The sequence below is a fragment of the Nicotiana tabacum genome, chromosome 14, assembly GCF_000715075.1.
Source record: "Nicotiana tabacum cultivar K326 chromosome 14, ASM71507v2, whole genome shotgun sequence".
In the NCBI taxonomy this organism is placed as follows: domain Eukaryota; kingdom Viridiplantae; phylum Streptophyta; class Magnoliopsida; order Solanales; family Solanaceae; genus Nicotiana; species Nicotiana tabacum.
Window position 1 is genome coordinate 1,095,730 of NC_134093.1, and position 21,491 is coordinate 1,117,220.

A 21,491-nucleotide genomic window follows, 5' to 3' on the forward strand; every position below is an offset into this window, starting at 1 on the left:
TGAAAATAGTAAAAGGAAATCTCATTTAAAAGTGCCTTTTTTGCAGTTTTCGCTTTTTTTATCTATTTTTGAAATCTAATGCACCTTGGTATATTTTTTTGTGCTTGGACTGTGCTAAAACCTTTGATTTGGTGATTGCCAACTTGTGTTTTCCGAAAAGGGAGGAGCACTTGGTTACATTCTGGAGTTCGTTGGCCAAGACTCAAATTGATTATCTACTCCTCCGGAAGTGCGGTAGGAGTCTGTGCATGGATTGCAAGGTTATACCAAGCGAGAATTTCACGACTCAACATAGATCATTGGTGATGAACTTAGAGATCATGAGGAAGAGGACCGTGTATGGTCAACCCAGGATTAGGTGGGGTGCTTTTACTAGTGACAAAGCGCAAGAGTTGGTTGGGGGGGAGGGGGAGGGAGGAGTTGTTGACTATGGGAGCATGGAGGAGCAGTGGGGACGCGAGCTGCATGTGGACCGCGACGTATTAAAGTAGCTACGAGAGAAGTGTTAGGGGTCTCGAAGGGTTTCTCTAGCGGCCACAAAGGTGACTGGGGGGGGGGGAGTGAGGAGGTACAAGAAAAAGTGAAAACCAAGCAAGCGGCGTACTTGACGCTTATAGAGAGCATGGATGAAGAGGCGAAGAGGATGAACATGGAGGGGTATAGGAGGGCTAAGAATGAGGTTAAGTTAGCGGTTACTGCGGCTAAGACTGCGATATTTGGGCGTTCCTGGGGCCAAAAGCGGGACAAGAAGATGTACAGGCTAGCCAAGGTAAGAGAGAGGAAGGCCCGTGATCTGGAACAATTTAAGTGTATCAAAGATGAGAAAGGTAGAGTTTTGATGGAAGAGGCTCATATTAGACGAAGATGGCATACATATTTCCATAAACTCCTAAACGAAGAGGGTGATAGGGACATTGTGCTGGGCGACTTGGAGCACTCCGAGATGCGCCGGGATTTCAGGTACTGTAAGCGCATAAGAATAGAGGAGGTCGAGGGGCTATGCGTAAGATGCATAGGGGTAGAGCTACTGGGCCAGATGAAATACCTGTGAAATTTTGGAAGAATGCGGGTAGGGAAGGTTTGGAGTGGCTCACTAGGCTGTTCAACGTCATTTTTAGGACGTAAAAGATGCTTGATGAATGAAGGTGGAGTACGATGATTTCTCTGTATAAAAACAAGGGAGATATCCAAAGTTGCAACAATTATAGGGGAATAAGCTGTGAATGCATACTATGAAAGCTTGAAAGATAGTGGTTGAAGCAAGGGTGAGGACCAGTGTCTATTTCTGAGAACCAATTCGGTTTCATGTCGGGGTGTTCGACTATGGAAGCCATTCACATTGTGAGCATATTGGTGGAGCGGTATAGGGAGATGAATAAGGATTTGCACATGGTGTTCATTGACCTAGAGAAAGCATACGACAAAGTCCCGATAGAGGTGCTCTGGCAATGCTTTGAGGTTAAAGGGGTCCCAATAGCCTATATTAGGGTGATTAAGGACATGTATGATGAAGCTAATACTGGGGTTAGGGCAACGAGAAGAGACTCGGAACACTTTCGATTATGATGGGGTTGCATCAGGGATCAGCTCTTAGTCCATTCCTATTTTCCTTGGCGATGGACGCATTGACGAGACACATTAAAGGTGAGGTGCCATAGTGTATGTTATTTAATAATGAAATATTTTTGATTGACGAGATGCGAGATGGTGTTAACGAAAGACTGGAGGTCTAGAGGCAGACTCTAGAGTCTAAGGTTTCAAGTTGAGCAGGATCAAGATGGAATACTTAGAGTGTAAGTTCAGCAACGATATCCAGGAAGGGGATATGAAGGTGAGGCTTCATATGCAAGTCATCCACAAGAGAGGTAGTTTCAAGTATCTTGGATCTATAATATGAGGTAACAGGGAGATTGATGAAGATGACACGCATCGTATCGGAGCAGGATGGATGAAATGGAGGCTCGCTTCCGGTATTTTGTGTGATATGAATGTGCCGTTAGAGACTTAAAGGTAAGTTCTACAAGGTTATAGTTAGACCGACTATATTGTATGAAGCAGAGTGTTGACCGATCAAGAACTCTCATACCTAGAAGCTAAAAGTAGCTGAGACGAAGATGTTGAGGTGGATGTGTGGGCACACCCGGTTGGATAAGATTATGAATGAAGTTATTCGAAAAAATGTGGGAGTGACCCATGTGGATGATAAGATACGAGAGTCGAGGTTGAGATGGTTCGGACATGTTAAGAGGAGAAGTATAGAAGCCCCAGTTAGAAGGTGCGAGCGGTTAGCCTTGGTGGGTAGCAGGAGGGGTAGAGGTAGGCCTAAGAAGTCTTGGAGAGAGGTTATTAGGCAAGACATGGCGCATATGGAGCTGACTAAGGACATAACCCTAGACAGGAGGGTGTGAAGGTCAAAGATTAGGGTAGAAGGTTCGTAGGTAATCGAGCGTTTCTCTTTGTCTTACTCAGTTCGCTAGCATTAGTGTTAGTATGATACTTTTATCCATAAATTGCTATTACTACTTAGAGTTTGACTGCATTCTTGGATTAAATCTTATTTCATCTCGTTGTTATTGTTACTTGTTGCGATCACATCTCACTGTTATTCATACTTGTTGTAATTACCTTTTCTTTTCAGTCGTTCTCTAGCCGAGGGTCTATCGAAAATAGCCTCTTTACCTTTCCAGGGTAGGGGTAAGGCTGCGTACATCTTACCCTCCCCTTACCCACTTGTGGGAAACTATTGGATTTATTGTTATTGTTGTTGGTGGTGTGTAATTTTCCGTGCAATGATTTTTGGAATTTTGATGGAACTTTTGTGGCAAAATCTTATTGCTAGTACATTTTCGGTTAAATTTAACGATCAATCTGTGATAAATATCTAATGGATATCAAGTTGCTCATTTTTTAAAAGCTTAAAAAACCAAAACCCCTCACTGCGAATCAAATTGTATATCTTATAAACTAGATAATAGTGCTAGTAGATATTGAATGTTTTCGATAAAAAAGTAATTGGGATGGATAAAACACAGAATAAAAATTTGAAGTTTGTTCATCAATTATCTTTGAGAATCCCCGAAATTATTTTCTTCTTTTATGAAAATGTCGATGGACCCACTATTGGTGTTGATCCCGTTCAATACACACGCAAGATTAGACTAGCAATCGACGTTGCACCAAATTAGTTTTTAAGAAATTATTTTAACTTGTCTCACATTCACGCGTACTGCGTGCCTTAAAACCACATTGTCACGAATACAATTGAAGTTGACACATGTTGTATTCGTTGTGTGTTTGAATAGAAGTGATATTAAGGCTTTGGGCAGTGAGGCCATTGCCTTAGGCCCCCAAATTTTGAAGGCCCCCAAATTTATTTTAAATTCTTATTATTATTGTTACTATTATATATTATATAATTTATATAAATAATTAGAATAAAAAAAGTGTTACAGTATATTTTTTGTTACTTGATTGAGGTTATTTTATACAATAAATTTATAAATTATGATAATTTTCTTCCCTCATTAATTAGTATATTTGACAAGAGTGGGTTGCTCTAGTGGTGAGCACTCTCCACTTCCAACCAAGAGGTTGTGAGTTCGTGTCACCCCAAGAGCAAGGTGGGGAGTTCTCGGAGGGAGGGAGCCGAGGGTCTATCGGAAACAGCCTCTCTACTCCATGGTAGGGGTAAGGTCTGCGTACAAATTATCCTCCCCAGATCCCACTAGTGGGATTATACTGGGATTAAGGGCCTCCGAATATGATTTCGCTTTATGCCCCGAGATCTGTTGAGCCGCTCCTGCTTGTGCGTTTAAGTTATGATATTCGCCAAAATTCGGTTAAACATGCATTACTTACGTGGGAATTATCTTTTTCTAATCTCTCAAATCAAAAATTGATTATCTTATGCAGAATTTTATCATGAGATTAATTCTCCTAGTCCTTTTAACAAAACAGCCCCTTAGTCATAAAGTTTAGAAAAAAAATGTTCTTAAGTTGTGATGCTGCACTAATCTGCTTTTGAGCGTTTATCAATAATTTTTTCAACGTTCTAAAATATATTTGGATAAATATCAGTAACCTAAAATCTAATTGGACCAGGTGATGTGATATATGAGAACATATGAATAACATGAGCAAAATCCAACTACATAATTAACTCACAATATTATAATTCATGTATTATCAGGTCTATAGAATTTGATGATAAGAAACCAAATAGGTCTTTAGAATATTATGATGAAGTAACATAAATTTTCCATATTTCATGCTGGATAGATGTTGATGCATCTGTAAGGAAACAAACAATTGAATTAAGAGGATACAGAGAGGGGAGTTGATTGCAACAATGAGAAAAAACAAGGTGATGCCGATGACATAAACACGGGGGTAAATAAGTTAAAACATCCAAAATTTTCTACTGGAGCTACAGCAAAGTTACTTTCAACCCAATATAATTGTTCCATTCTGATACAATTACCAAAATTTTCTCTACTAAAAGGTACTACACGAGGAGAACTGCATTGATACAACCGTCATTTTCAGGATTATTAGTCACTTGAGCATATTTACCTGGCATTCAACCATCCAATAAATGAATCATCAGAATTTAAAGGACAAAAGAATCTGGGAAGTGTAACATCTTAGTAAAGCATCGCTTACCCCATACAACTTTCCCAGCAGGAGTGACAAGACCAAGTTCACTGACATTAACCTGGATTTTATAGCAAGACATTTAGCGATGCAAGCTAAACTAGATAAAAATGGGTGCAGTGTTGAAAAGGGAAGATTACCTCAATGATGGTACCCTTGGTTATAACACCTAGTGAAGTATACATTGGACCATTAGGATTCTTCTTCACCCCGATGATCTCAAGGTTGAATGTGCATTTAAGCTCAGGGTGCGTCACGTGGGCTTTAGTGAACCGTAAGCCAGACGGGCGGATGAACCGCTCATACTTTGGAGGTTTCCTGGTAAACCCTGCTCCGACAAAGGTGGCTTTTGTAACCATTCTCTTCCACTGCTTTGCTGCAAAGATGAGCACATATCAAAATGGTCAAAAAGTCACTCTTACTTATCCCAAAGACAACAAATAAAGCAACAAAGGATAAGTGCGAGGAGCTCAAATCAAGAACCTGGACATGGCTAAGAACCTGTAAATACAGGCTAACCAACAGAAAACGAAATTAGGATTGTAGAATACTTACTCTTCCTTTTGCCAGATCTTATCACTCTGAACATCTCATCCTCAGCCACAGGCCTAACCTGTAAGGTGAAGTATCTTATTAGAAAGCAATTTAAGTAAAGGAAAGATCATGGACATTTACCCACAAAAGGAATTAAACTGCTGCTCATATGCAACGGGAGATGGTAACCCTTTGTGCGCCATCTATTTTCAGTGGAAGCACAGTATACTTATCTACGAAAACAAATAAGAATCATTGCTCTAGCTAAACAAATTCTATGTGGGACGAAAAAATTCAAAAGTGCAGTTAAAAGAGAGCAAACTGAAGTATGAAGTATCTCAATTTGTGACCAATCAAACAAAGAGAGACAGAGAGATGTCAATATTTCAGAATTGACGGACCATTCAATTGCATAGGAACACAAATAGAAAGAAATATGAACACACCGGACAAGGGTGAAAACCATACAGAGACAGTATAGGACGAGTAAAGTAAAAACAAGAATAAAATTACTTTACCTTAGGCAGAGGCACCTCCCATTTTCCAGCTTTCTCTTTCCGCTTTTGCTTTATTGTGTTGCTAAGAATCTACACAGAAGGTTCAACATTTAAAACCAGTATAAACAGTCTATGTTCATATTACCACCACTTGAGCAAAAAGACAAGAAGTTCACTGCTGCATCGCACTCAACATACCTTAGCTCTTGTGGTCGTTTCACGGTCCATCAGATATGCAGGAACAGCACCGTCATGCACATCATCGTCAACCTTGCGACGACTCGATGACTCTTCATGCATAGCCAATCTATTCAAAGAAAGAAAAGTGGTTAACTGGATAGAATTTGAGAAACTCTGCTACAAAGTTACCATCCTTTGTTTCATTAATTAACTGGTACATGCTTCAGTACCTGGAAAATCAGCACATCATATGACTCACCCATAAGGACCAAATAAGCACCAAGTATCACATAACTGATTTTAAAACATTAGCCTCTCATTAAATAGCATCATTCACAGAATGAAGCAACAGTAGTCAGAAAATATGGAGATGTTACCTCAGTGTAAGAGGCTGAAACTATCTTTTCTTTTTATCTTTTAATATGACCTGAATTTTGTACGGAGGCATACTATTCACCAGTTTAATTATTTACCACATAATCCAGAATCTCAGTTATATTGAAAATAACCTTATTAGAAGACAGAAGTCATACAATTATTTAAACGGGCAACTGCTAAATGTAAAAGAAACTAGGTTTGACATGTTAATAACCTTGACGTGGAAACAATTAGTTAGAGGATTCAACTCCCCCCCCCTTCCCCTCTGAGTTCAACACAGACAAGTCTACAATTATTTCAATGGAGAACTGCTAAATATTAGAGAAATTGTGTTTGACATTTGAATAGACTTGCAATGGAAACAATTAATAAATGTTTCAACCACTAGCACCATCTTCTGGCACCTTAACATAGAATAGCAGCCGCAAAATAGCTAGAAGCAAAGGAGACACTAAGGAAAATCAGAGAACTCATAAAACTCATATTACGTTTTTCCGCTACGGGTTAAGCATCACTCTCTAAAATTGAATGCCGGTATCCAGCTTCAAATGTGAGATTCTTGATTCATTGATCCAAATGAACACTAAGTAAGCTGGTGTTCGTAAAGCAGAGCTTGTTCTGTTACCAACTCAAAAGCAAACACTAAACCAAAGATACAGAACCTTTCAGTAGGTATGTTTTCTTTACCTAGACAGCAGTCATAACCTGAATAATAACCAACCGTAGGAGCATTAGTTAACACAAATACTACGAAAAAGGAACTGCTCCGTCAAAAATTGACAATGTTGCCTGTTTGATTTGGGCTATGAAACTAATTCTGATTATTTAAATAGAATATTGTTGAATAGTCAATTTAGCATGTTGGAGAAACGCAGGCATAGTACAATTACGTCTCAGTCCGAAACAAGTTGGGTCGGTTATATCAATCCTTACTGATCATGTTGGAGAAACGCAGGCATAGTACAATTACGTCTCAGTCCGAAACAAGTTGGGTCGGTTATATCAATCCTCACTGATCATGTAATTCAAACTCGTGTAAAATGTGTGCATATTAGTTCAAAAAAAGTGTTGTTCGCTATTCATATTCGAACAATAAATTTTAGTATATCAGACAATCATGTGGATACAACAATAACTAAACCTCAACCCCAAACTAGACCAAGGCCGGCTCTACAAACCTATATTCATTCTGCTCCATTTTCACCATTTCATTCACCTCTCTTTAGGCAACTATGTGGTTTTTAGTTATAAAAATAATGATGCTCGCAATCACAATAAAGATCAATTTGTTTTTTGAATTTTTAACACAATCACAATAAATAAATAAAAAATGATTTTTTAACACAACACAATAAACTTAATTTTTTTTTGTATTGTTCACACAATCACAATAAATGGTAAAATGGTAATTACACAATTAAGAAGAACTTACGTTTTCTTCATTTGGGCCTTTTCAGCATACCGCTTCTTAGCAAGCATTTTACCCTTAATACCCAACGTCTGTTTTTCAAAACAAACAAAATTAAGCAAAAAAGTTTCATACAAAAAGGGGAGGGGGGTTGAAATATAATTAGGATAAAAAAGAGGGACCTTTTGGGCTTTTTGGGAGCGCTCCTTAACTTCACGAGCCTCCCTCTTACGTTTACGCTCCTCGTGATCATGGCGACGACCAAATCTCTTCCTGTGTAACTCTATATAATCTCCCTGCGGCTGTTTTTTTTTTGATAATTTTCACATCACAAAAATAAAAAATAAAACATCAGTTTATAATAATATGTGTAAAGGAAATTGTAGAAATTTGTAAAATAGTTAAAATTGATTTAGTAGTTGAATTCATTGTATGGCTTAGATAACTAACCATGGCTACTGACGACGAAAAAACTGGGGATGAAGAGAGAGAGAGAGAGAGAGAGAGATAAACCCTAACTTTGTTTAAAGCAAAGGGCTTTTGGGTATAGAAACGGGTACGGGTCGGAGAGAGAGGGTCCCTAAAAAGACACAACCGGGTCAGTGTTAGGAAAATTACAATTTCTAAAATAATTAGAAATAAGTTTTGGAAAAAATATATTTTGGATTATGGATTTAATTTGAGAAAACTACTATTGAAATATATGTCAGATTGTGTTTTTAGTTTTCTCGTAAATGTCTGATTTTAAAAAAAGATATTTGTTGCATTTTAAACTCTTTTCGGCTTATCTACGCATTTGACAAAGTTAAAAGTGCGTCAAATGTTTATAAGTCAAAATTAAGCCAAAAGCCATAAGTTGGTCATCCATAACTTATGATTTTTTAGCTTATAAGCACTTTAGATTTAATCAAGATTTTTACTATTTTATCCCTAAAATATTTCTTTTTAAAACAAAACTCATGTATCCCTACGTCAAATCTATTTCTTCACCGCAAAACTATTTCCTCACGTATTGATTCAAACCTAAACCTCTGCCTCTTCAAGTCTGCTCTTCTCACTAATATTTGATGTAAGCAATTTTTTTTATTTCTTTGCATAATTGTATTTATGTAAACACTAGTATCCTCTATAATGAATCCCATAAAGTTATGCATTAGGTCTTCAATTATCTTGTTACAGTATTGTTCTGATAACAAATATTAACTACTAAAATTGAAGACTATATTTTGAATTACAAATCTTATTGCAAGATTATAGGAACGCTAGCCTACATATTTAAACGTTTTTTCAGTTCAAACTATGTTCATTAAACTATGCTTATTATAAAAATTATCTTATCTAATCACAGTTATATTTAAAATAAAATGACAAATAGAATATTTTGTATTTGAATCGATCTCGAATCTAAAATTTTGAAGAAATTACACTCTTATAAGTATAAACAGTTCTAATGTTATTTAATTCATTTTAACAGAAAAAGAGCTTATCAGCACTTTTTTATCAAACACTTCAGCAACTTATTATCAATTCTAGCACTTGTATCCAAACACGTAACTGCTTATTTATTAAATCAACTCCAACACTTAAAAGTACTTTTCAGCACCTAATGCTTATCAGCTACTTCAAATCAGTTAATCCAAACGAGCTCTTACTCTTCTTTTTTTTTTCTTTGAAAAAAGTAGTAGGAGTAAGGAGATTAAGCTCTCGGATGATGCTAAGCAGCTATCGACCATTCCGACGCACCCTTAATCTATTTTGATTAAGACCAAAAATATATATTTCTAAAGTGGAGCCTAGTTTAAGCTATCAATTAAGTGAGTATAAGCGGGAAAAAAACATTCACCAATGTAGAATTGTATTAAATTAGTTTCAAATTAGTGAATTTGTTTGTGCTTTTTTTGTAATCTAAGACATAAAGCCATGGACAACAAAAAAAGTTACTTTGAATTAAAATTTACCTTGGTCTATTTCCTAAACATGTTCAATATAATTCTATGTATGTAATTAATACCTTGTTTGTAGAGGTTAAGTCATAATTTAAAGTTTATGGTTCGAGTTCTTGGTGCTTTTAAGTTATTGAGTTCTAAATTAATAATTTAAGACGAAATTCAGACCGAACCAGTAAATACAAAGTTTGGACCGAACCAGTAAACACATGTCCTAGCTTTCGAATCTTTATGCCATGTGATTTAATTGCAAGTGCATATTTCAGTTCCGTCTTCCATGATTTTTAGATCCAAATTAAGTAGTGAATCGTCAATAACATCTCTTCCTCTCACACCTCGTTTATTTGAGCTATTGATAATGATTACATTAAAGTAAATATTTTGCTCTAATTTTATTCCAATATATTAGTGAAATTCCTCACCACTTGACTAGTTACCTTTTTTAGAAGGGTAAGATTGTAATTAAAGCTCAATCCAAGACATACAATAAAAAACATACACACAAAATATTGGAGCATATGACTATGGCAACTGGCGACCATAAGACCAGTGCTAGTGTTTAGAGTCGAAATTGAATATCTTACGATTTCTCCAACTCCATTTATTCCTCTGATTCATATCTCAAAGAGTTCACCCCTTAATTAAGAGCTAGATCTTCATTTTACGTATCAAGAGATATCTAAATTCTAAAATTTATTTGAACGACTATTGTCTAACTTTCGCCTTCATTTACATACTAGTTGGAGGGCGCAGGGGTGGCTCAACACTATTGGAGGCCTAAAATCTAGTAATTAATGTTTTAGCTATTTGAGATGCAGAATTATGAACAATCATTTTATTATAAATTTCTTTTAATAATTCTTTTTCAATCAATAATATGGCTAATCTATTCAATCTTTTCTTACGCCATGGTTGATTTTAAGTAAGATTTTATTAATTTTAATTTAAAAAAACTTATTTCAAGTTTCTAGTTTGTGGTCGAGGGCGGGCAGAGGCAGATGTTACAGGAACTAGTATTATTATTCTATACGCAATATAAGAACAATTTTTTCGTTCAGATTTATCTTTACATGAAAAGTGGATAAAATTCTATTACTTTTGAAATTGTGGTTATTTTTCAATGACCACTTATAAATCTATATATTTTTAAATTTCTCTCACGCAAAAGCCGGCATTGTAAGGGCGACCCGTACTGAGCTCGGGCCCAACCCCAGATAAAAAAAATACTACGTGCTAAATTTATTTACAAAAGTAATATTTCTAGTCACATTCACCTCATTCGCACCATTTAAAAAACATTGTCTTGTTTATCACGAAGGTGATTTATTTACAAAAGAATATTTCTAGTTATATTCACCTTATTCACACCCTTTTAAAAACAATGTCTTGTTTATCATGAACACCTTCAGTACCATTTTACTTGTCCGTTATAATAAAATAAATTTTCTATTTTACTTATTCACTTAAGCAAATCAAGAGAAATTTTTTTCCTCGTTACCCTTATCAATGAAAATATATTCTTTATTTATTATTTCCGAAAAAAAATGCAAAGTCCATACTGAACAAGTAAAATGGAACATAGGTAGGAGCTTTGTTCCTTATTAAAGTTGTTGATCTTTTTAGTAATGATTTCCTCGGTATAAAATTGCTCAAGGAGTACGGATAAAGTCTATCTTTTTTTATATACAGATATCCCACTCATTACGCCAAACACTCAATAATCTAAACATATATTTCAACATCAATACGAGCTTGTTTTGCCCTCAAAACAACCTCGAAATTTGTCTTTTCATGGAATCTAATATATACATGCTAGGACTCTGCTCCACAATTTCTTGTTTTTTAATGGTAGCCACTGCTCGACCACACTAACAGTCCATGGCTTATTCAGTATACTGAAGAACAATTGCTTAAGTTGTTAGACGGAGATGATGCAAAAATATATACGGTTGTTGTTTTCTCTTCCTGCCCCGACACAAGAAGCATTTGTTGGACATTAGTTAGTTTGACCAAATTGCAAAAATCGGCTTATTTTGAAAAATATATATTTTTTTCAAAAATATTTTTTTTCAAAAGTACTTTTGATGGATAAGCAGTTTGTATTTGGCTAATTAATTTGAAAAGCACTTCTGAGTAGCAATTAGTGTCTGACCAAGCTTTAAAAAACCAATTCTAAGTGTATTTTTCTCAAAAGTATTTTTCAAAAAATACTTTTAGATAGAAGCTATTTTTATTTTATAAAAGCTTGGCCAAACACTTCAACTTTGAAAAAAAAAATATATTTTTTGAAAAATAACTGCTTCTAGAATAGGAGAAGTTTGGCCAAACAAGCTATTAACATTCCTTTCTTCCGCAGATTGTTTTGAGTGAGAAGCTTCATACGTTGCCACCCACATAAAGCATGCTACTTCTGAAGAACATTCAAATATGCAATTCGAGCTATAGAACTTTATTTACCGGAGGATCTGATGCAAAATAAAAAGAAACTTGACAAACAAGCCTAGGGCAACCTAGCGTCCCATCTAAATGAACCGAAAAATAACAAGTTTCATACTTCGAAGCCTATCCAGCAAAATAAAATATTTAGATAAGATCCAAGAGAAATCGTGATGAAAAAAATGCAAGGAGGCTTGTTTTTATCATCGACATTAAGATGCTAATGATAATCATGGGCTAGACAAGCAGTATATTGAATATCACCAACATTGGATTTATTTTCACTTCCATTTTGAGCTAAACAACAAACTGTTTCCCTACACCATTTTTACAAAGGAAAAAGTAAACAAAAATCAAGGAGAATTAATTCTATACGTAACATGAAACAAACTGACATTACAGAGAGGATAGTCTTAGAGTGGTTCTTAGACTCAACGAAGAAGAGCCGAGCAATACAACATGAATACTTCCATCATTCACACAAATGTACACACATATATGCAGTTAGAAGCGCAGAACAATCAGGCTAGAAACAAAAATGGATAGTTTCAGATACCTTACGACAAGCGTGTACTGAAGATGATGACTTCCAAAGTCTCTAAGGTATAAATATCGGCAAGTTATTTTGTTATCACATAAGGTTTCACGAAGATGAGGTAAAATGGGTCATAGTTTGCACTTGTGATGTCTGATTGGAATTTGGAGCAATTTATTTGTTTTTTTTTTGGATGGAATAATGAGTAGATCCTAATAATCATTGAAGCACAGTTATAAACAGTAACATCAACAGAGTGAAAAATAGAAACAACAAGAACATCAGAAATTGAGAAGAAAGTCAATGTAGTACCTATGATGCAAAAGGGTTCATCCATTTAAAGTAAAGGGTACATCTAGAAATGCAGGAAAAATAATTTAAAGATCAAAAGGATGAAAATTCAAATTACCCCGAAGTGGACAAGCAAGGGGCACAAATGAATTCCTGCTTATTCTCTCTTAGTTTAAATAGAAATTGGTCAACAAAAAAAGATATATTTAGATAAATACACATTGAAAAGATATGTTACTGCTAGATTTTAGGAATTCCCCATCAATGAAGGCAACCTCACAATTTCAGAGGCTCCGGCCCCTATAATCTTTTAACGAAAGATGAATATATGAAGCCAATTAACATCTAAGCCACTTGAAGTGGATATTCCAGTTTTGAACAGGTATGTGTAAGTGCATGTACAAGTCACCATAAGAAATCCACTCAAAAGAGAAAAATATATTGAAAAGCTCATTGTATTGGCAATAACTGACACCCCCAAGCAAGCACAAGTCAGTTGATCAATTAATTAAGCAACCTAGACAATCAAGTAACCTTAGAGTTAATCAATTAAGAGGAATGCAAGTATCTATTTCTGCTAAAAAGGTAACAGGAAACTAAAAGGCCTCTCATTGATAAGAAAAGTTGGAAAACGACAACAATGGCGCAATTAAATTTGAGACAAAGTTATACAACCGTATGCTCTTCTTGGTACCTTCAAAGCATGAGTTGCTTCAATTCAAGATTTTTCTTAAGTAGGTATCCAACTTGATTATATATGACTTAGGACGAACTATTAGGCTTTGAGCTGTCCCAATACACACTATTTTCAAGATTAATCATTTAACTTCATATTCTAGGAATCTTACGTCAAGCTCCAGTATACAAAGATGTTTAAGTTTCTGATAATATGTCTTATCTCAAAAAATAAAAAGATCACATTAAAGAATCTTCCTTTACTCTCTCATGATATTTCATCCAGGAGAAATATATTAGTTAAATGTCACACTATGATTTTTATAACAAGCTTGACCTTTTATTTTAAGGAGAAACCAATCTTCTTATATCATGATTCCTTAAAATAATAATAACTTTTTACGTTTTTATTTCCAAATATCTTTTGGTAGTTTACCTTCTAAAAAAAATTTGGTAGTTTCCAAAAAGGATACATAGTTAACACAGAGGAACAAAGAAACCATGTAAGAAAAGTATGCCCAAAGGCAAACAGCAAAGAAGCTCGAATAAAAATAATTAAGAGAAACATACAATTCATATGTGTAAGTATTTCAATTAACGCGTAATGAGAATCTTCTTTAATAGGCATGAACTTCTCCTTATTGGTTCTATTTTGAGTTAGACTGATTTGTTATACTGCTGTAACAAATTTAGACTTAGTTTTCTATACCACAAAGGGGAGTAGAAATGAGCAAAGAGAACTAATTAGTGAGATTGCTGATAAATTTGCAACATTGCAAGATCAATAAATAAGAAAATATTTTATTTTTACCAATGCCCCCAACAGTGAGAGTGACTTCCCATAACCAGTCAACCAAAACATCTCATCATGCCAATATTTCTTGTTGTTTAAATCTCATAATGTCCCTAGTTTGAGAGCAAATATTTGATCAAGCATAAGTGAGTCGAGTGGATTGAGGCTTTCTTTTTGTGATAACCATAGTGTTCGGACCAACTTGCCCACAATCCAATTAATTCCACATGATACTTGTTCCCTCCCACCTGCGCATAGATACCGGATAACTCTGTCCACCAAGAAAAAGAACACCTACTATATTTGCCTTCCTTTGGGATTTAAGATGAGCTTATGGTTCTCAGCCAATGTTTGATAAGAGTCGAAATGTACCATGTCTGGAAAAGCTAAAATAAACATCCCAAAGTACCAAATTAAGTTTATAAGATCAGTAGAACATAAACATCATTAATCCCTTCCTAAACCAATTTCTTAGGAGCAAAAGCAATATATACCACAAAATATCTAATTCATCAAAATTTTCAAGCTGCAGAATCTTGCTTTCGTAATTGAACTCTCAAAATAATCTATTGATGGGCATGAAGAACGAGAAAGAAAACTAACTACTTGCGCAGGAGAAGCCCATGTATGTGCAGAACAAATTGGAAAAACTAAAGGCAAAAAAGAATAAGGGGAGAATAAACTTACCCGATAACTGTAGCAGCCCAACTACAAAATCATATATGGAGAAATGGGGAGGTAGTCCTTCAAAATTGCAGAAAGGTAAGGACCAAAAAATTTATCGGCCATTGTGCGCAGGCGGCAAACTAATTATTTGTTGCCATCAGAATTTGGATCGGTAGCAGAGGAAAAGAGTGAGGACTCGAAAAAAGCACAGAAGCGTTGAGTTTGTGTGAAGAACATAAAAGTAATACTTGCATAGTACATGCGCCATATCCTTAAGGGATATCTCTGACTCATATCGAAGATATAACAAAACCTAGCAAAACATTTTATAATTTTATCCCGGGAAGCAGGACGACCTTATTCCCGCTTCTAAATAGTAGGAATTATATGCATTTTACTGAAGGATTTGACATATATCTTTAGACCGTGGGTGGTAAAATCGTAAGAAGCATTAGTAGCAAAGATGAACATGTTTCTAAGAATAGCAGTTTGTGTGGCCATTTCTGAGTACACACAAACGCCAATAACAGCGCAGGCCCTGACATGTTAGATATAGTATACAAAAGGATTATCAAATCCGAGGATTTTTAGCTGCTTATCATATCAAAGTGTATGCAGATTTTCAGTCGAAGACAACAGAATACCTTTGAGTAGGAAAACTGAAGGCAATGGAGAATGTTTCACAAGGTGTTGAAAGCATCCCCTCGGCTTGGCATTTCATCAAGAACAGTAAATGAAGACTGACATGCATCAAGAAATTAGAACAATAAACATGCAGAAATAGAACCCAGTCTGCTACCTTGTTTGCTTCTTTGAAAATATGTCATACCAGAAATACTCCTAGCCTAGATAGTAGGAACCTGCAGTCATCAATCAGATTAGTATAACAAGTATTACCTTCTTTTGACCTTCTCTTAGAGCTCTTAATTCTGCATGTGTATTTGTTATGTTCTTTTTTCTTATGGTTATTTGTTATGTAGGAGATAGATTTGGATTATCCCAAAAGCCAGCTACCATTACTGTTTCTGAATACACCACTCAAACCCTCTCTGCCTTCGAAGCCCCGTCAATATTAAGTTTAATCCAGCAGGTTGCCACCTTATTTGTTTTAAGATTGTAGTCCTTAGAAGTATTATTTCCTATTAAGGCTAAAAAAAAGTCAGGCTCTTGATAAAATGTGGTTTGTGAGTTACTTTAGTACTACTCTACTTATGTTGGGCAGTGATATACCTTTGGTGGGTGCAAATTGTAATTTTATTACTTTTTTTCACTCTTCAACATGTGTTTGCTGGATTTATGAAGAATTCAACCTTATCAAAGAAAAAGAAGAGAAGATTTCAATGATTACGAGCAGAGCACCATCAAAGAATATTTTAGTAACTGCACTATCTGCTGCTTTTTGCATGCATGTTTTGACCCTCTGTTTAACATATTCTTCCACAACTGCCTTGATCAGGAAGGCAAAGAGGTAAAGGAGGATGTTCCAGGATTGAAATTTTCAGAGGGGAAGCAATCAAGGCAATGGTTTTCGTGGCACATCATAATATAAGAGTATGACTTACCAACCTGAAAAACTAAATTTTGGCAGGGGATGATAAGGAATGTGGCTCAGTGTTCTTTCTTTCTGATGGTATGGTCTTCTCATGGAAGGAATTAGATAAATCTCAGTGTTTTTTTATTGGGCACCGAATGCATCCAGAATAAATTTTTGCTCTTTCTCCTATAGTCACAGTTAACGCTAATTTCTTCTTACAATATGGTACTACAATCCAAGATGAAATACTGTTATTTTGATTGTTCAATGCAAGCTTTTCAGAATGTGTTGAGCAAAGCTAAATGGTATGGTGGTGATATCAAGCGGCTTCCTCGTAATCCATGCCCCCCAATTCTCCTGATTGTAATATGGTATTAAACATGTAAGCTTTGCAAGCAATGAAAGTGGCGAGGAAATTGTCAATATAATCGCTTAGCACAATTGGAGTTTGAAGAGTGCTTCTGTTTCACCATTCACAGGGTTAGTCAGTCAACCACGACAGCAGAAGAAATACAGAAGTCCTGTGCATCAGTTTTATTACTACCTTAGAGGCTAAATTACAGGTTCTTCCTAATTGCTTCAGCTAATACTGCTGTTAAATATTTGAATGAACAATGATTTTCTTTCAAGTCAAGCAATTATAGAGGCTGTAGCTACGGTATGCAGCATTGGTGGCGCTTGTATATCATCATTCTCATCTTCTTCATCTTCCATCTCCCAGAGGAAATTAGCATAAGCTTCATGTATGTGGCTGTCAACACATCAAAGATGAAGAGGTCAGTTCTTGAAATAAATAACAACGTTCTTGAATTGTATTTCTATAATACAGTTTATTCTCAGTAGTGTATGAGAAGCGAACCTGTCACTAGAGGCAGCTTGAACTGCTCTTTCAAAATAGCTCGTGGCTCTATCTTCATCGCGGTGAAGCTCCCATATTAGTTTAGCGTAATGTGAAAGAATTTCACCATCACTTGGATCTGCTAAAATAGCTCTTGAGTAGTATTCCTCTGCCCCTTTAAGATCTTTCTTTGTCTGCCCCAACATTAGCAAGAGCAAAGTTAGCTATTGTGGATTCAGATGCCTGTAAAGATGCTAAACAAGAGTAGCTTGAGGAAGGATAAAGACTCACCTGGTATAAAAAGTTGGCATAATTTCTCAAGAATAGGGAATTGCCAGGATTCTCTTCCAACATCCTCTTGTACTGCTCTTCTATGTGAAGCCCCTGGCTGTCGCCACCACCTTCCCTATCGAAGGCTACTGGCCGATAACCACCTCCTCCTCCGGTGCCCCAGCCTCCATAGAGGCCACCATCATCAAAACAACCAATATCAGCAACCCCAATTCCTCTTGCTAGGTACATTTCTCCTCTGCCTTCAACAATTTCTAACTTTGAATTTTGACTCACATAACTCATTTCCTCTTTTATATCATTAGTTCCCAAACTGGACTGCCTACTAATGTAATCAAAGTCATCATCTTCATCATCGCTGTCGTCGTCCGAATGAAGCACCCTTGAATTGTGAATGTTGAAAGATGGAATGGTTTCCAAGAATGCTTTGTGGGGTTTACGTGCAAGCATCTTGGGTGGTTTTGAGAGGCTAAAATCATCAACTTCTTCAGTTGAGGCTTTTGCTAATTCTTCCAAGTTCCCTTCAGATTGAGCTCTTCTAAAACCATTAGATGATAATTGTCTGCCATTACTGAGCTCAGAAACTGAAGGAGAGATGGAAGAGTTGGGAGGGTATAAACTCTTGGTGTAATTCTGATATCCACCATGGTTACATGAGAGTTTGGTGTAACTATGGTAAATGGAATTGGGTGTGTGATTAGGGGTTAAATCAGAGTGCTGATGGTGGTGGTGATTGCTTGGACTCTCTGAGAGTAAAGATCTAAGAAGTGGTGTTGATGAACTCCTTAACATCATTTTTCTTTTCTTGTTTGAGTGTAAAACAAAGATTCAACCTTTTTGATGTGATTACAAAGTTCCTGTGGAGAAGAGAAAAGATTTAGGCATAAACTGACAAACCCCAAAAGGAAAAATCAATAGCAGAAGAACAAAGAGAGACGTACCTCGAATAGGGAAAGGAGTTTGCACCATGGAACTGAATCCACAAATATTCATCTGATAAGCTCAGACACAATAAATTGCAAATAAGTGTTGTTGAAGAGTTATAAGTATCATTTCACTTTTCAATCATTAAAGATAACATTAGTTCCTCTTACAATGCTCAGCAAGGATACATCATATGCAATGAGATACGTGAGTAATATCTCCTAACATTAGGAACATGAATCCTTTATCCTATAACATAAAGGGAATAAATACTTAAGAGGGAAGGACCTATATGCTTCCTAAAGAAACAAGCTTTTCGAGTAAATCCTTAAAAACAATTTAACCCAAGTCTTTTCACTCCTCTGAAGCATTTTCTTTTTAGGTTAAATAGTATGAAAACAAGGGATAAATACTAAGAGGGAAGGACCTATATGCTTCCTAAAGAAAACAAGCTTTTCGAGTAAATTTCATAAGGATGTAACCCAAGTTTATTCACTCCTCTAAAGCATTTTCTTTTCAAGTCATAGAAGATCACGACTTCATGCAAATGTGTGAATATAATCTCTTCATTCCATGTCATGAAGAAAGACTTAATATTCGCAGACCCAAAGCTGACCAAATCGATGCTATACTCCTTTACCCAACTGCAACTTATTTTATCCTTGAGTATCCACAGGTCTAGAATTGAACTCCTGCGAAAGCGGCGTGCGTCTGGCATGCAAAGCATCCCTTTCATATCCATTAGACTCAGGCCTAAAATACCCTCAAAAGATGATGGGTAAGATATAGATAGGAATTTTTCATTTTCAAAGTCAAATGAAACAATTCGCTTAGGACGACGGAAAGGACGAAAAGTTATGGTCGACCAATACATACATTCATTTACTAACAGCCCTGGCAAGCACGGATGATGAGGAGGCCTGTCTTCAATTTCTTTCCATCTATTTAAAGAAATGCCACCAACCATATTTAGGGTAAAAACCTCACATTTTAGCTGTGCAAGCTGAACGTCCCCAGGAAGACACTGGGGACCCCTATAGAAAAAATGCATCACTTTGTATTCCTTCCTTGAGTGAAGATATCCAATCCCAAAATGGTAATATCCAGGGGTAGCAGAAGGTGAACAGTCTGGCAATTCACACAATTGTTGCAAGGCAGGATTGCACAAATAAATACGACAATCTGTTGAAAGGCAAACCAAACCAGCACATACACGCCATTCGCTACAAGCGAGTTGGCTATCAGGGACAGTGACGGTGTATAACTCCTCTTTGCTTCCTTCCATGTCAACTGAAACAAATCGCATCCTGGAACTTTTTGATCGTGGCAAACACTTGGGTTCCACAAAAAGAAGTTGGGGGGCATTTTCCATTGATTGTCTCAGGTAAGAATGAAGGAAAGAAGGACTAGTAATAAAATCATTCCACGACTTGGATGTGCACCTTAACATGGATAATGACTTCAGGGGGCATCTTAGAAAAATAGAGGTTATAACATCAGCAAATAGCTTATCAAACTCGCTATTTGCATTCCCTTTGTCCTCCTCCTCTGTACTACTACAACTTTTCCTCATGTGTAGTATTGATATTTTCATCTTCTTATTAGGCTGCTGCAATATCATCAATAAGATATTAGATACTTAAAGTGAGATTTGTAATTTTAATTGCTTTTTTTCCTTGCATAAACCCGCTATAATTCTTTTGTTAATGCGAAACATAAAGGGAAGGAACCAATGGCCGAGCCAGCATTTTTATTAAAGGGCTCAAAATATAAAAATGTAATCACACAAGAATTTCAGGGGATTCAGAATTTCCTATATATACGCATACACACATCAAAAAAATAATATTTACAAATATATTTTTCTTATCATTCAGCTAATTAATTAACCCACTTCAGTATAACTAAAAATCAAAAAGCCTAATCTAAAATTGAGCCTTTTATCTCTTCTGAATTTTGCAATCCTATAGTATATTTTATATCAAATTTATAAGATTAAAAAGTAGATAGATAGGAAGATAGATATATATAGTTGTTCAAAGTAGTACCTTTTTCTTGTGAATATTTTGGCGTCGACTAACTTCCATTTTTGCTAAGAATGCGGCATCTACGATTTGATTTTTAGTTCCACTATTTTAGATTTTATCCTTATTGTTTTAAAAGTTTAGCTAAATATAGCTTTTGAAAAATTATTCCTCATGGGCATGTTCGATTAAGGTCTAATGTTTGATTCTATAATTTAAACTTGCTTACAAAATGTTAGATTATGGTCCAACGTTTGCAATAGTTTATTTTAGATTATGATTTAACATTTTCTCATGAGTTTTTTAATTTACTTTAAAAAATTCTTTAGATCGTGATCTAAAAGGTTCATTTTTGCTAGAAATGTTGCCTCTAGAATTTGCTTTCCCTTTTTTATTTTGAAAGTCAAAAAATGGAGAATAGATGCCATATGATTCATGTCTTGTTAAATTGTGCACGTCTTATTGAATTTTACTAAAAAGATATTAATACCATCTTATCAATTAATTAATTGTTGTTGTTAGAGTATATGATTAAAATGTTGTAGCACAAAGAAAATATATGGTTAAGATGAAGTAATAGTTTTTCATTGTTAGCAGATAGCTATCACTAACGCAATTCTGTCAAAACTTTGAAGTTAAGCTTGTGGATGAAATAAGTTTTTTAGATTTGAATTCTAAGAATGAAAAAAAAAATAGTAGGGAGCGTTTCTCTTTAACATGCCTTTAGCGCGATGCGAATCCAAATATTAATCGGATCCCCTAAACGGACATTAGACACTTATTAGCAAGCTAAAACAAATATATTTTCTGAAATAAGAAGGAAGAATGAAAGAAAGAAAAACTCAATTTATTCCTTTATTCATATCACACAATGTTCTTTTCTTTTCC

The 21,491-nt window shown here is 35.6% G+C and overlaps 3 protein-coding genes across 3 annotated transcripts; all 3 read right to left on the minus strand.

Moving 5' to 3' along the window:
- Positions 1-4,349: 4,349 nt before the first annotated feature.
- Positions 4,350-8,232, minus strand: LOC107818302 (uncharacterized). Its single transcript, XM_075229157.1, has 9 exons — positions 8,101-8,232; positions 7,833-7,952; positions 7,675-7,742; positions 5,883-5,991; positions 5,706-5,774; positions 5,209-5,266; positions 4,794-5,029; positions 4,663-4,714; positions 4,350-4,572 (listed from the first exon to the last, which is right to left on the minus strand). The coding sequence occupies exons 1-9, from the start codon at positions 8,101-8,103 to the stop codon at positions 4,505-4,507; spliced, it is 783 nt and encodes a 260-aa protein (XP_075085258.1). The 5' UTR covers positions 8,104-8,232; the 3' UTR covers positions 4,350-4,504.
- An 8,682-nt stretch (positions 8,233-16,914) lies between these two features.
- Positions 16,915-18,566, minus strand: LOC142168645 (uncharacterized). Its single transcript, XM_075229158.1, has 3 exons — positions 17,656-18,566; positions 17,386-17,558; positions 16,915-17,277 (listed from the first exon to the last, which is right to left on the minus strand). The coding sequence occupies exons 1-3, from the start codon at positions 18,448-18,450 to the stop codon at positions 17,157-17,159; spliced, it is 1,089 nt and encodes a 362-aa protein (XP_075085259.1). The 5' UTR covers positions 18,451-18,566; the 3' UTR covers positions 16,915-17,156.
- Positions 18,567-19,006: 440 nt separating this feature from the next.
- Positions 19,007-20,152, minus strand: LOC142169174 (F-box protein At3g07870-like). The gene has a single exon (XM_075230408.1). The coding sequence runs from the start codon at positions 20,150-20,152 to the stop codon at positions 19,007-19,009; it is 1,146 nt and encodes a 381-aa protein (XP_075086509.1).
- Between the last annotated feature and the right edge of the window lie 1,339 nt (positions 20,153-21,491).